The sequence below is a fragment of the Poromitra crassiceps genome (genome assembly GCF_964638095.1).
Source record: "Poromitra crassiceps genome assembly, chromosome: 1".
Classification (NCBI taxonomy): Eukaryota; Metazoa; Chordata; class Actinopteri; order Beryciformes; family Melamphaidae; genus Poromitra; species Poromitra crassiceps.
In genome coordinates this window covers 60,450,464-60,465,112 of record NC_139623.1, presented here as the reverse complement: position 1 = coordinate 60,465,112, position 14,649 = coordinate 60,450,464, and the positions used below count along the sequence as shown (strand labels likewise).

Sequence of the window (14,649 nt, the reverse complement as noted above, 5' to 3'; positions counted from 1 at the left end):
TCTATAGAGACCTCCAGCAGCATGCTGTTTACCTTTACCTTACCACATCTAACACATAAAAGGGCAGACCTACGTATGTATGTATCCTCTCTCTTTCATTTTCCTATGTCCCTGTCGGCCTGAGAGCAGAGCACTCCACTATTTGGCATGGGTACCGGCAGAGGGCCCGAGCAGGTGACAGGCCCGGATTTTTTAATCAGGTCATTATGGCTGATTAAATGGCGAAAAAGGCCAATTAGTGATAGCACTACCCACAACACACACATGCACATTGCACACACAGACACACGGACACACACACACACTAGGGCTGCACGATATTTATCGGCCGATATGGCGATTTTGCGTATTATTTATTATTCTGATAATGACATTTTTGCCTATAAATAACAGCCATAATACGAACCCACGAGGATTTGTTTTTGCCTCGGAAGCAGAGCATATTGTTGTCGTTGCGACTGTAGCTGCCTAGGGCAAAACATGGCTGCAGCCTGTGTGGATGTTTGTCACAGTTTCAGATGGTAACGCTATTGCAATTTGCAATCCATCTCCCGCACGGGTTCTGAGAGTTGCGGAAAAGTCTGAGCTGGCGTTACGTTAAACCAAACCTGGGGAAGATGTAGATGTGGCTAGTGAGCGTTAGCTCAGCTAGAATGGCCTACACTCAGGCAGCAGCGGCAGCACACGCGAACACACACACACACACACACACACACACACACACACACACACACACACACGTCAAGTTTATTTGTATAGCACAGCCCTAATTCACAAGGATGTCTCAGAGGTCTTCACAGAGAATATGTCTAGCTAAATCTAGCTGACACAACAATAACAATTAGGGCTGCACGATATTGGAAAAAACTGACATTGCAATATTTTTTTATTCTGCGATATATATTGCGATATGAAAAAAAACAGGAATTTTCACCAAAAGTCTTAAATAGGTCTATCAAGCCTTGCCTGTTTAAGAAGATGGCCTAGTGGGTAACGTGCACGGTTGACGTAGTAGGAAGTGAGTGTGTTTTTAGCCGCAGCCAGGGTGAGTTGCAGGATCCTAAGTGAGTAAAGGTACTATAGTTAGTAGGAAAAGAGCTTAGAACGTCACAGAGAGGGCGTGCATTACTGTATGTTATCAGTTAATTTGCCTTACTTGACATTGCATGCTCTGCGATGTGACTATTGCGCATGTGCACATTGCGATGACGATGCTGAAACGATATATTGTGCAGCCCTAATAACAATTACAGTAGTAATAATAACAACATGATTGAACAATCATGATCGAGACAGACAGAGAGAAAGGGAGAAAGGGAGAGGGAATGTGGGGGAGGAGAGAACGCGGAAGGGGGGGAGGGAACAGGGGAATATGGGGGAGGAGAGAGCAGCGAAAGGGAGGTAGGGGGCAGAGAGAGAGAGGTAGGAAGAGAGCAAGGGAAGAGAGAGGAGAGGGAGCAGAACAGATAGGATATACTGCGGCACACACACACACACACACTCACACACAGAGTAATTGCATACTCCGCAAACGGAACTAGTAGAAAAACAAAGACTGAGAAATCAAAACATTTCCATCAAATGAAGAATTCGGCAAAATATAGGCTTAGCATTTTTATTGTATGGATGCAGGTGTATGGAGCGCCTCAGAGGACATTCTCCAGAAACGTTCTCGTGCCAACCAGATGCCCAATGTTAGAGGGGTACAATCGGGACGGGACTCACGGGACCCAACGCAAATTTCACGGTAACGGGCGGTAATCACGTTGGCACGGGCGGTCAAAAAATAAACTGCGGGTCCCGTGATTTCAGTCTCTCCTTGTTTACTGCCGAGTAAGTCATCACCTCGGAGATAGACAATATTTTGCAGTGTGCGCACTGGGCTGCCTGTCAGTCTGTGAGTTGCTAGGCAACCCTGGCCCCTCGGCTGGGAGCAGCAGAGACAGACGGCATGTGAGAGGAGAAGCGAGCAGCATAGAAACCCAACGTTTTCCTCAACATGAAACGAGGGAATAAAATGAGAGATGGCAGCGAGGGCTGTTCAGTTACACGCAGAGACATTCAACTTTTCAAACCTAGCAGCATGGCCGCACTGGATAAGAAGATTTGACAGATTTCAAATCGCTTCATGACTCAATGAGAGGAAGATCAGGTGAACTCACTCTTATACGTAAATGGGGTGGGAGATGCAGCTGACAATGTTTCTGCAGTTTAACCAGCATGACTGAGGCAGATAAGAAGAAATATGAGGCTGTTAAAGCAACAGCGTTTGAACGCTGCTGCTAGGAAAGACCTACTAGATAGGAAAAAAGCATGATGTGATGTTTGAGAGAGACCAGTTCAATGAAGTACCGTGAGACCCTGCTTTTTTCTTTATCGCGAGCGGGAGCGGCCGTCATCATGTGGCTGCGGGCGGTCAGTGACACACACGTTGTGGGAGCGGGCGGTAAGGGTCAGAAATCCAGGGAGCAGTCCTGCCGTACTTTTTCACTTTTCGCTTTTTTCACCTTTTCAAGAAAACAGATACTGCCAAGAAAAATGATGAGATGAGATATACTTTATTGTCCCCGGAGGGAAATTTGTCTTGGGCATAAAAGTGCACATTAGCCTCAACCCGGCGTTACAAAACAACGTCAAGGACAGAGACAGACAGGACATTAACATTGCACAACTCCACAGTAGAGAGAACCTGTTCGGCATGAAATTGCACAAGCTCTATTGCACAAATGGTATAGCTCACAAACATTCCTGAGATTTTAGGAAAATAAAATGGTGTGCAAGTAAAATAGTGAACCCCTCAAAGATCATTACAGCTGCTGGCATAGTTAGTAGTAGTTAGTAGTAGTTAGTGCTGTAGTGTACATGACATACACTAAAGTATGAATCAATCAATGTTACCCAATTAAGGTAAAAATAATAACCAAAGGGGAAAAGATCTGGCAGTACAGCGACACAATAAAATAGTAAAGGCGAATGAGAGAATAGAAGTTTAAGAAAATCAAATCATATAATCAATCAAATCAATCAGTAAGAGAATAAAATATAAGAAATAAAATCATATAATCAATAGAAGCGCTAATAAAAATATAAGAAAATAAAATCAATAAAATCATATAATCAATAAAATCAATAGAAGCGCTACAAACTGCCACAATTCGAATAGTGCTGGCTATACCCGTGGAGAGGGAGCTGTCTGTTTATTCAGCAGTGCAATGGAAGTTGGGAGAAAGGATAACTTATAGCGGTTGCTCTTAACACATTCAGTGCCAAGGACGTCTGTGGACGTCCTAAAAAAAAGTAACGAGGAGTGCCAAGGACGTCTGTGGACGTCCTAAAATCATAATTCATATTATTCCATAATTCTGCTGTTTAAGGTCGTACCTAGCCAGTGAGCATGAATCCCTTCAAGGGATCACACGGCGCCACCTTAAACATCGTCACAGGAGCTGCTCCACCCACCTCAGATCCTTTACTTTGTACAGGAGACAGCGGAGAAAGTGGAAACCGATGCATGCTTTCTGCCAGAGCCGTATATATTGGAGAGGGGTGTGTGGCACACAGGCTTCACAGAAACCACACCACACGCCACCACATCAGAAAACACCAGCCAGAGTCAGTGAATGTGCTCGAAATTAGAGTGCAAAAGGTATTCATAAAAGGGCCTATATCTTGGAAAGTAAAAAAAAACGACAGAAAACCCTTGAAAGTGCACTTTTTTGAGAGGCTGTAATTTCATAATGGAACTGTCTAGAAACAAAATTTCTTCTTTGGAAGAAGCAGGAGTGTTCAATGTTTCATTAAAGTCCAGCCCCGTTAATATAGCCATAATAGAAAAAATTCTATAGCTGTTTTCAACTGAATGGAAGTGAATCTGGCACAGGCTCCAGACAATTTTACTGAAGCGCTGTGGCACTGAATGTGTTAAAGCGGCTGGCTCTGTACCATCTGCCAGACGGTAGCAGCTCGTATTCATGGAATAGAATGTGAGATGGGTCAGTCAGAACTCTTTGTGCCAAACTGATGACCTTATTTTCAAAGATATGTGATACTAGACTCTTCTTCTTTAACCTTGCTGCCATGCTGTGCTGCCCCCTGCAGGCCTGTCTGGACCAGAAGTGCCAGGATGTGTCTGTGTTGGGCGTGGAGGAGTGCCGCCGGGCGTGTCACGGTCACGGGGTGAGATGGCCCTGTTATCACTATTATGTCTCAAAGGGTGTTCCATACAATCACATAATGTACATGATAACATTATGCACATCATATACGTACATACTATACTCTACATTATGATGTCTGTGTGTCTCAGGTGTGTAACAGTAATAAGAACTGTCACTGTGACGTGGGCTGGGCACCGCCTGACTGCCATTACTCAGGTCACGGGGGCAGCGTGGACAGCGGCCCGGTCCGAGCCACACCAGGTACGAGACAAGTCCGCTTCACCACAGGCCCGAGTCCCTCCCAAGTCCACTTCACCACAGGCCCGAGTCCCTCCCAAGTCCACTTCACCACAGGCCCGAGTCCCTCCCAAGTGCACTTCACCACAGGCCCGAGTCCCTCCCAAGTCCACTTCACCACAGGCCCGAGTCCCTCCCAAGTCCACTTCACCACAGGCCCGAGTCCCTCCCAAGTCCACTTCACCACAGGCCCGAGTCCCTCCCAAGTGCACTTCACCACAGGCCCGAGTCCCTCCCAAGTCCACTTCACCACAGGCCCGAGTCCCTCCCAAGTCCACTTCACCACAGGCCCGAGTCCCTCCCAAGTCCACTTCACCACAGGCCCGAGACCCTCCCAAGTCCACTTCACCACAGGCCTGAGACCCTCCCAAGTCCACTTCACCACAGGCCCGAGACCCTCCCAAGTCCACTTCACCCCAGGCCCGAGTCCCTCCCAAGTCCACTTCACCACAGGCCCGAGACCCTCCCAAGTCCACTTCACCACAGGCCCGAGTCCCTCCCAAGTCCACTTCACCACAGGCCCGAGACCCTCCCAAGTCCACTTCACCACAGGCCCGAGACCCTCCCAAGTCCACTTCACCCCAGGCCCGAGTCCCTCCCAAGTCCACTTCACCACAGGCCCGAGACCCTCCCAAGTCCACTTCACCACAGGCCCGAGTCCCTCCCAAGTCCACTTCACCACAGGCCCGAGACCCTCCCAAGTCCACTTCACCACAGGCCCGAGACCCTCCCAAGTCCACTTCACCCCAGGCCCGAGTCCCTCCCAAGTCCACTTCACCACAGGCCCGAGTCCCTCCCAAGTCCACTTCACCCCAGGCCCGAGTCCCTCCCAAGTCCACTTCACCACAGGCCTGAGTCCCTCCCAAGTCCACTTCACCACAACCTTTCATATATGGCGCATACTGTATATGTGCCCTACATAATTGTACATATTGTATACTGTATAATTGTGACATCTGTCAACTCGTGTCATATATACAGTAGGTACAGGTACATACAGCATATGACATACTGTATATTGCCTTTTCCGTATGTGTGTTTTCAGACTCGGACCCTGTGCGTGTGGCCCTGCTGGTCATCTTCCTCTTCATCGTGCCGGTGGTGCTGGTCTTCCTGGCCTTTCGATTCCCTGGCGTTCGGCGCGCTCTGCTCTGCCTGGGCACCAACAGCCCAAAGCACAAAGCACGCCAGCACAGCCGGTAACACAGACAGTGTGTGTGCTTGTGTCGGTGTGCATGTGTCTTTGCATCATATTGAGTCTAATGTCTAATCGGGGGCCCGGTTTCGATTCCCACCTGGGATGCTGTTGGCACTGGGGGTATGTCTCCCCATGCCCTCAGTGCCTGGTGCCCAGGTAGGCTATCTCGTGGAAAGGGCCCTTCAGTGTGGAGTTTGCATGTTCTCCCCGGGCTCCCCTGGGGCTTCCTCCATAAGAGTCCAGGCATTTTACCACAGATTTTGGGTCAACCTCTCACTAATTGCAACAAACCAAACTCAATGGATTTTGTCTCCTCAATATGTTCCAAATGAGAGAAAAAGATATGCCAACATTTTGGGAGATTCACCTACACAGGCACATGTGCTGTGTACAGCACCTCATGGCAAACAAGGAAGTAACTTCAGTTACTCTTGATTAGTTTGGTTAATCTTTGTTAGATCTCGGTGTCTGGATTTATTTCGAGAATGACCATTTCCAGTAACTTTGGATTATTATGTCATCGCGTGGTGAGTACATGACTATTAACAGGGGAGCTCCAACAAAGACACACTTCACATATAAGTAAACACATGTAAACATATATTTAGCTGGTATACCATTTACAGCTTCCTATATCTATATATTCCAATCATGTAGGAACTATTAACTGTTATCATAAGTCTCCGCTTTAACATGCTATACCCCTCCAATTAACATTGGGAGCATCCAGTACTGATAGAGATGAGTTACAGCTGCAAACTCTTTTGCACAACCCAAAAGGAACTGCACACACATACACTGGTAATTAGTAGCAACATTTAGCATGTTAGCATGTTTGCAGTATTTAGGCCACATCCAACAATTGGGGCAGCTGTAGCTCAGGAGGTAGAGCGGGTCGTCCACTAATCGCTTTGGATAAAAGAGGTTGGTGGTTCAATTCCCGCCTCCTCCAGTCTGCATGTCGAAGTGTCCTTGGGCAAGACACTGAACCCCAAATTGCTCCCGTTGGTGTGCCAGCACCCTGCGTGGTAACCTGCCACCATCGGTGTGTGTGTGGGTGAATGTACCTACTAACTGTAAAGCGCTTTGGATAAAAGCGCTATATAAATGCAGGCCATTTACCATTTGACATTAACAATTGGCCCAATTGCTTCCTCCTGCCTCCTGCATTGTGTTGGACTGACCTCCATGGCTGCCAAGCACTGCAAACCAGTGGATCCTCCTAAATAACACAATCAGACAAATAATACACAAACATATGATGTGAGGGAGGTGAGGGAACTCCATCACAGCCACGCACAGTGACAACAAACATTATCCATTTACTGATGGCAATCTATATACATTTGGCAATGTGGGCAATATCTGTTTCAATTTTGTGTCCTGGTTGTCCCGGAAGTGATGTTGCGCACGCACACACACACACACACACACACACACACACACACAAGGAGGCATTGTGACATCACTGATGATGTCATCAGTGATGTCATAAATCACTGATGATGTCATCAGTGATGTCATTCATCAGTGATGTCATAAGAGCATGTGAGCCCGCACAGCAGTCGAGTGGGCTCGGCCGTCGCATTGTGACATCATCAGTGATCATCAGGGATGTCATAAAAGCAAGTGAGACGGCACAGCGGTCGAGCTGCAGGGCAGGCGAGGCCGGCATATGCGAGCTGCAGGGCCAGCTCGACGAGCTGCAGGGCGGGCGAGCCCACGCCGCAGGCGAACCTGGGAATCAAATGCCTATTATGGCAAATAGGCGAATCTCCAAAAATTTTGGCATTTCCCTTTAAGTAATCCTATGATGGGAAAGTTTTGAAAATCACCTAAATAACCTACCAAAACAGATACTACAGGTGAATAGGGGAACCATTTTAATTAATAGATAATCACCATGAAACTTCCTCAGTTGATTACTTACATTGAGCGTGGTTTCACACTGGGGACCAGGGACCGTTTCGGAGCACACTTGTATACTGACCCCAGGTCCAGTTTGTCTGATCACTATGAACGGAAGAGCAAACCGTGCCCGGGTCCACTTGAAAAGGTGGTCTGGGGCATGATTCATGCGTACCCGGGCGCGCTATTGAGTGTGAACACAAGCGTACCCAAGCACTGAAGTTGGCTATTTCTCTACTGTGTGACGACCATTTATTCTATGGTTTGGACTTTTGTTAGCCAGGGAACCTGATGCTACCAGCTAGCTCATTTGCAAATGCAATGCAGTGCAATGTGAATTGGTTTGCTGATGCCAGGCTAGTTCATCACTGTATAGAACAAACAATACACAAACGTGTATTTACCTCTTGTAGTCGATCACAGAAACAAAAGTCCAAACCATAGGATGAACTGTTCACATAATCCACTTGGCAAATGTTGAAATGTAACGTAATGAACGTTGGCCCACTCTTCTTCTTTGTTGTGTTAATTGGCAGATTGCAAGCCAACTCGTTGCATATCGCCACCTATTGTATGGGAGTTTGTACATAGGCAAGTGTTCCTGAGAACGGAACAGCATTTGTAATGTGAAAGCTGAGCAGCGGGGAAGAAGGGGCAATCGTACTCGGGCACGGAATGAAAACAATCGTTCCGTGTGAACACAACCTAAGACACTTTTTTTTTTTGTATTACACGTTTTCTGAAATGTTATGTTTAATTGTACAAATAAAACATAAATATGCACTAAATTTGCATACATTTCGAGAACAGAAATCTGAACATTGAATAAAACCAAAGTTCTTGTTTCATTTTGTTGACATAGAGTCAAAGGTTTTTACAGAGGAAATTTTAGGTATCTCTTATCACTCCATAAATACTGTCAACAGTCATTAAAAAAAGAATCCATTTTCGCCATGTTTTTTTTTTAATAATATGTTTAGAGATGCTCCGATCAGCTTTTTTGAGGCCGATCACCGATCACCGATCACTGGAAGCAGTATCTGCCGATCCCGATATGGCCGATCACCGATCACCGCATCAAATCCATCAATTCAAGCCTTCTATTTATTGTCGCATTATTCATATATTTAATTATTCTTAACAACATCGACATTGTATATTAAGTATTAAAATTAGGAGATGAGAAAGTATCATGAATTGACAACCGTTTTATTGCAGGCTAAGGGCCTGTGTCCACCTAGCGTCTTTTTCCGACGTTAAACGCTGGGAGTGCGCTGGGGAACGCTCATCCCAGCGCCTCCCAGCGTACAATTAAAAAAAACGCTGGGTGCAGTTTTTCAGGGTTGTAAAGCTGATAAAAAACCAGTAGATGGCGGTATGCAACATTATGGATGCAAACCGCCATAAACCCCAACAGAAGAAGACACTTTCAGGAGGCACATGCGCACAACGCACACAGGTCAGAGTTCATCTCTCTAACCATCAAAACTTCCGCTGTTGAAGCTAGTCTGCTAGCTAGTCTCACGTAGTCAGACCCACCGTTGACCTCCTTTGTTTATTACAGTACGTAGCCTATTTTTATCGTTTGTTTATTTTATTTTTATTTTGTTCGTCATGAGCACCAACCGGAGGAGGGTACTTGCCCTCCTTCTTTGTATGGACGAGCCTGCCGGACACAAGGACCGGAGAACAAGGAGGATGTGGGTGCATGAAACTATCCGTCGGAGACAACAGTTCGGTGAATATCATCGCCTCGTCCAAGAGCTAATGTTGGATGGAGTCCGGTTCCAGGCCTATTTTCGGCTAACCAAGGGCCAATTTGAACAACTTCTCCAGATGATTGGCGGTACCATCTCCAGATCACAGACTGCCTTCAGAGAGACCATCAGCCCCGCAGAGCGTCTCTGTATCTGTCTACGGTGAGTTGTGTTGTCCTTCAGCTAACGGTGGGGTTAGTTTATTGCCACAAACGTTATTAATCTTTGACCAATACCACACCTCCAGGACAAATTTGATTCGATTTGAGCCTGAAGAATAATTAATTAAATGCATGTTGCTATAAAATGCCACATCCCTAGCCCCTTTCGGAACTGCTAACCTAGCTAACGCTACGCTGCGTAGCGTTAGCTAGGTTAGCAGTTCCGAAAGGGGCTACCACATCCCATATCCCAATCCATACCATGTCTGTTTAGAGAGAAAGAGATCCGCTGTCACCTAGGGTATAGGCTACTGGATGAATGAATGAATGAAAACTTTATTTAACAGATTGCAGATTGGGTACAATACAGTACGGCTCAATACACACAATTGTCAAGGGGATGCAGACCAGAGAAAGACGTTTGTCTTGTTTACATCAGGGTCCCCCATTTTCAATTCATAGTGGACATACAGCAAATCACAGACAGACTGACACAAGGAACCAATACAGGACATCTTTCCTGAGTATCTCTCTACAACACCCCACCTCTATCTTTATATTGTGTAGTGTATTATAATAGGCCTATATGATTTTATGTAAATTTACTGTTTGGGCTATTTACTGTCCTGTGCATTACCTGGATAACCTGCTGCTGTAACACAATTTCCCAATTTGGGATCAATAACGTCAGTCAGTCAGTCTGTCTATTCCAACCTACAGAGAAGTAAATGATGTGTCTGTCTGTCTGTCTGTCTGTCTGTCTGTTCCAACCTACAGAGAAGTAAATGATTTTTCCATCATGACAAAGTAAACGGCTAGAATTTGGTATTCTTGTGTGAATTCATCAACTGTTCTTTTTTGAAGGGGGGATAGGTGCTGAAACACATACTGATAACAATGATTAATTACAATAACATTTTGTCTCTCATATAGGTTCCTTGCAACCGGCGACTCCTACAGAACAATAGCGTTCAGCTATCGGGTGGGGAATTGCACAGTGGCACGTATTGTCAACGATGTCTGCATGGCAATATGGAGCTGTCTTGTAGAGGACTACATGCCTGTGCCCAAGAAGGAAGACTGGAGGAAGATTGCACAAGATTTCCATACCCTCTGGGCCTTTCCAAATTGCTTAGGTGCAATAGATGGGAAGCATGTAGTGATCCAGGCCCCACCTTGCAGCGGTTCCCTGTTTTATAACTACAAGGGAGCCTTCTCCATTGTTCTCCTCGCCGTGGTCGATGCCCACTACCGCTTCCGAATGGTCGACGTGGGTGCATATGGGAGAAACAGTGACGGAGGAACACTGTCTGCCTCAGCTTTCGGCAGTGCTCTACGCCACGGTACACTGGACCTACCTGAAGACACCCCTCTTCCTGGCGCAGATGAACTGGGCCCCGTCCCCCATGTCTTTGTGGCAGATGAGGCCTTCCCTCTCAGAAGAGACATGATGAGGCCCTACGCTGGGAGAACAGAGGGAGAGAAGCGAGTGTTCAACTTCAGGCTTTCCCACGCCAGGAGAATGGTTGAGTGCTCCTTCGGCATCCTGACCGCTCAGTGGAGGCTGTATCGGAGGGCGCTTTCTGTGTCTCCAGAGAGTGCAGAGGAGATTGTGAAAGCCACTTGTATGCTGCATAATTTCATGAGGTGGGAAGATGGTGGGTCATCTGTGCCGGTGCCTGCAGTGCCAGCAGAGCCACTCCTTGGTGCCCAGGACATCAGACGGGTTGGAAGCAACAACGCCACCAGAGAGGCCATTGCTGTCAGAGAAACATTTGCTGGCTACTTCTCATCCACAGCAGGACAGGTGCCATGGCAGAACAGAGTCCTCTGAGGATCTGAACAAGAGAAAAGCCAGCACTCCAAATGTCTTTTTGTTGATTTATTTCCTCATGTACCTGGGCAGCAGCAACAAACATTTCAGTCAAAGACCTTCCTCAGCATTGGTCTTTGACTGAAACGTTTGTTGCTGCTGCCCAGGTACATGAGGAAATAAATCAACAAAAAGACATTTGGAGTGCTGGCTTTTCTCTTGTTCATATCTTGTGCTTGCCCTGCACCCAGTGAGTTTTTAAATATTTTCGAGTGTGCTTGCAACCTGACTTTCTCCTCTGAGGATCTCCCACCCCTCTCATCCATCAACAAACTCTAAACTGTCCAGAATCAGTCTCTCTCTTTTACACTCTTCTCTCTGTGTTAATGGTCTGATGGTCTCTCTGGTGATAGTCTCTGATCTGTATATGGTACTGCCTATCTTCTGGAGGAGTTGTTTAAATTCACCATTGGTTAGCACGAAAAGAGGCCTGGAACCAGGCTCTATCCTACATTTAGCCCTTGGACGAGGCGATGATAGTCACTGTATTGTTGTCTCTGAATGATTGTTTCATGCACCCACTGTGAATATTATTCTGAATAAATGTTTATTTTTCTTCATATCTTCATGTTTATGCATCTTATTTGTTTCAACTAACAACTCAGAACTTATGAGCTATTAACAGAAAAAGTTTCAACAAATGACTTGACCCAAGGAATGAATAATGTTTAACAAATGTAACCTTTTTTTAATTAACTCATTATGAATTTGATTTGTTACATATTCACAGAATATAACTGGTAGATTTTTAAGCACTTAAATGGATTCAACTGATTATTGAAACTGCTATATTGACAGAATACAACAGGTACATTTTTAAGCAATTGAACCGATTATAAAATGGACTAATAATAATAAATATATATATTTAGCCTACAGAACACTACAGCAGGTTTTTAAACAATTGAACTGATCATTAATTTGATTTGTGTTATATAGTTACAGATCACAATATGGCACAGGTACATTTTAGGAATTTAACTGATTATTGAAACTGCTATTGACAGGATACAACAGGTGCATTTTTAAGCAATTGAACAGATTATAAAAAGGACTAATAATAATAAATATAATTAGCCTACAGTATACTACAGCAGGTTTTTAAACAATTGAACTGATCATTAAGTGTAAACAAAACTGAAAATTAATCGGAAAACTCTATATCATATAAAAGCTGTTGGATTTTGATACGGGCAAGGGCTTTCTTTCTAGCATCCATTCTTTTAAGAACTGGCACCAGACTCAACAAAAAAAGTTCCTCCTCGCCAGCTTCTTTGTTGAGGTGTTGCAGGACTTCTTGTTGGAACACAGAGGGAGCCGCTGGTTGTGGTGTAGCCCTCCCACGCTTTGCTCCCCGTACGACCTCCCTGGAGGGGCCAGGCCGACCAGTGACCTCCCTCTGTGGTGCAGAAGCAGAGCGGGGTGGGTCCCTCTGTGACGCAGCAGGTGGAGCAGAGCAGGGCGGGTCCCTCTGTGACACAGCAGGTGGAGCAGAGCGGGGTGGGTCCCTCTGTGACGCAGCAGGTGGCGCAGAGCAGGGCGGGTCCCTCTGTGACACAGCAGGTGGAGCAGAGCGGGGTAGGTCCCTCTGTGACGTAGCAGGTGGAGTAGGTAGCAGTGCAGATGGGGATGTGACACGAACAAGGGGGGGGACACGAACAAGGGGGGGACTGTGGTTGACTTCTGCGCTGAAGTCAAGCAGTTCCTCCTCACTGCTCCAGCCTTGGTTTTCAGTCATCTGGTTGACAGAATATTTCAGTTGGGAGATAAATTAGCATAATAATAAATTACATTTCCACAAGTGCCACGCAGTTAGCTATATAACATTACTGTATATCATGACAGTTTGTCACTATGTAAAACAAAAATTTTCAGACAGTTTCTCATTAATGTAAACAAATCACATCACCAGTGGTATCTCACCGACATTTTTGAGAATGCTTGGCAATAAAAACCTGTCTCATCTCCTATAGCCTACTCCCTGCTTACACTGAAGTGATTGTAACCTATTATAAATCATTACCTGTGACACAGTAAATGATGGAGACATGGGGTGAAGCAGGGATTCTACAGTATGTAGCTGCTGTCTCTCCTCCCTGAAATTTGAACTGGTGTCCCTGTCCTGAATATGAGGCTCTAGAAAAGCCAGGATTGACATGAACTTCCATCTTTTCTTTCTCTCTCCGCCTTCTGCCCCACTCTTCTTCTCCTTCTCAGCCCTTCTGTCTCTCTTGTACTTGTCCCGCAAGTACTTCCATTTTTTGTAGCATTGGTCACCTATAATCAGAAAGTAACAATATGCAAGAAGCTAACGTTAACGTTAGCCCAGTAGCTAGCGAGAGCTAGCTTGATGCATGTTAACGTACAGAGCTGGCAGCTAGCACGCTAACAACAAAGGGAGGCTACGTTATTAAAAGCAGTAAGCGCAACACTCACCAGAAATCTTGAGTGTCCGGCCAATCTGTTCCCACAATTGTGCCTTTCTGTCTCTGTTGTGATAGTTTCTGTTGGACATATCATACAATTCCGGATAAACTGACACGGAAAGGACAAGCTTCTCCTCCATTTTCAAGCCGTCCCGGGCGACCCACTCACTATGATTGGTTGCCTGGAAAAGAGCGCTCGTGACGACACCAGCGTCTTTCTGCAAAGACGGTATTCAAGGGAGGAACTCTCTCGGGAGGATCGTGAGAGCGGCATCAAAAATAGCCGGAGTAAATTTTAGTAGCCTGGACCACATTTTTAACAAACAGGTGCTTAAAAAGGCCATGTCCATTCGCATGGACGATACTCATCCTCTCTGTTCAGAGTATGTGCTGCTCCCTTCGGGCCTTCGGCTAAAGGTTCCGAGGGCTACGAGAAACAGATATAAACTGTCCTTCGTTCCTGTTTCCATAACAGCTTTAAATGCTGCTGAGAGGAGGAGATAGTGCACTCTCTCTCTCTCTCTCTCTCTCTCTGTCTCGCTCTCTTTTCTCTGTCTCTCGTGCAGCTTAAACGCTGCTGGGCGGAGGAGATGATGCACTCTCTCTCCTTGTCTCTCTTCTTAGGTAGGTATTGCTGCTATAAATATTCTTTATATATTTTATATTCGAGATATATCTTTATTTATTTTTTACCTACCTATTTATGTGAGCTCAAATAGTCCTGGACTCTTATTACTTTTAAGTTCATGCACGTGTCTCTTACTACTTTTAAGTACATTGTACGTGTCTTTACTACTTTTAAGTACATCGTACAGATCCTTTGAGGTGTGTTTTTACTTTGTTTTTATTTTATTTTATCCTGTGTTTACTTG

General features: G+C 45.6%; 1 protein-coding gene across 1 annotated transcript in view; it reads left to right on the top strand.

The window, feature by feature from the left end:
- LOC310788593 (disintegrin and metalloproteinase domain-containing protein 15-like) overlaps window positions 1–14,649 on the top strand; it is a gene marked incomplete at both ends in the record, with an annotated part of 189,890 nt that overhangs the window by 138,487 nt on the left and 36,754 nt on the right. The window contains 3 exons of the mRNA XM_083650124.1: window positions 4,099–4,176; window positions 4,307–4,418; window positions 5,500–5,653. Of these exons, the coding sequence (XP_083506250.1) occupies window positions 4,099–4,176; window positions 4,307–4,418; window positions 5,500–5,653 (344 nt within the window). The remainder of the gene's footprint in view (window positions 1–4,098; window positions 4,177–4,306; window positions 4,419–5,499; window positions 5,654–14,649) is intronic.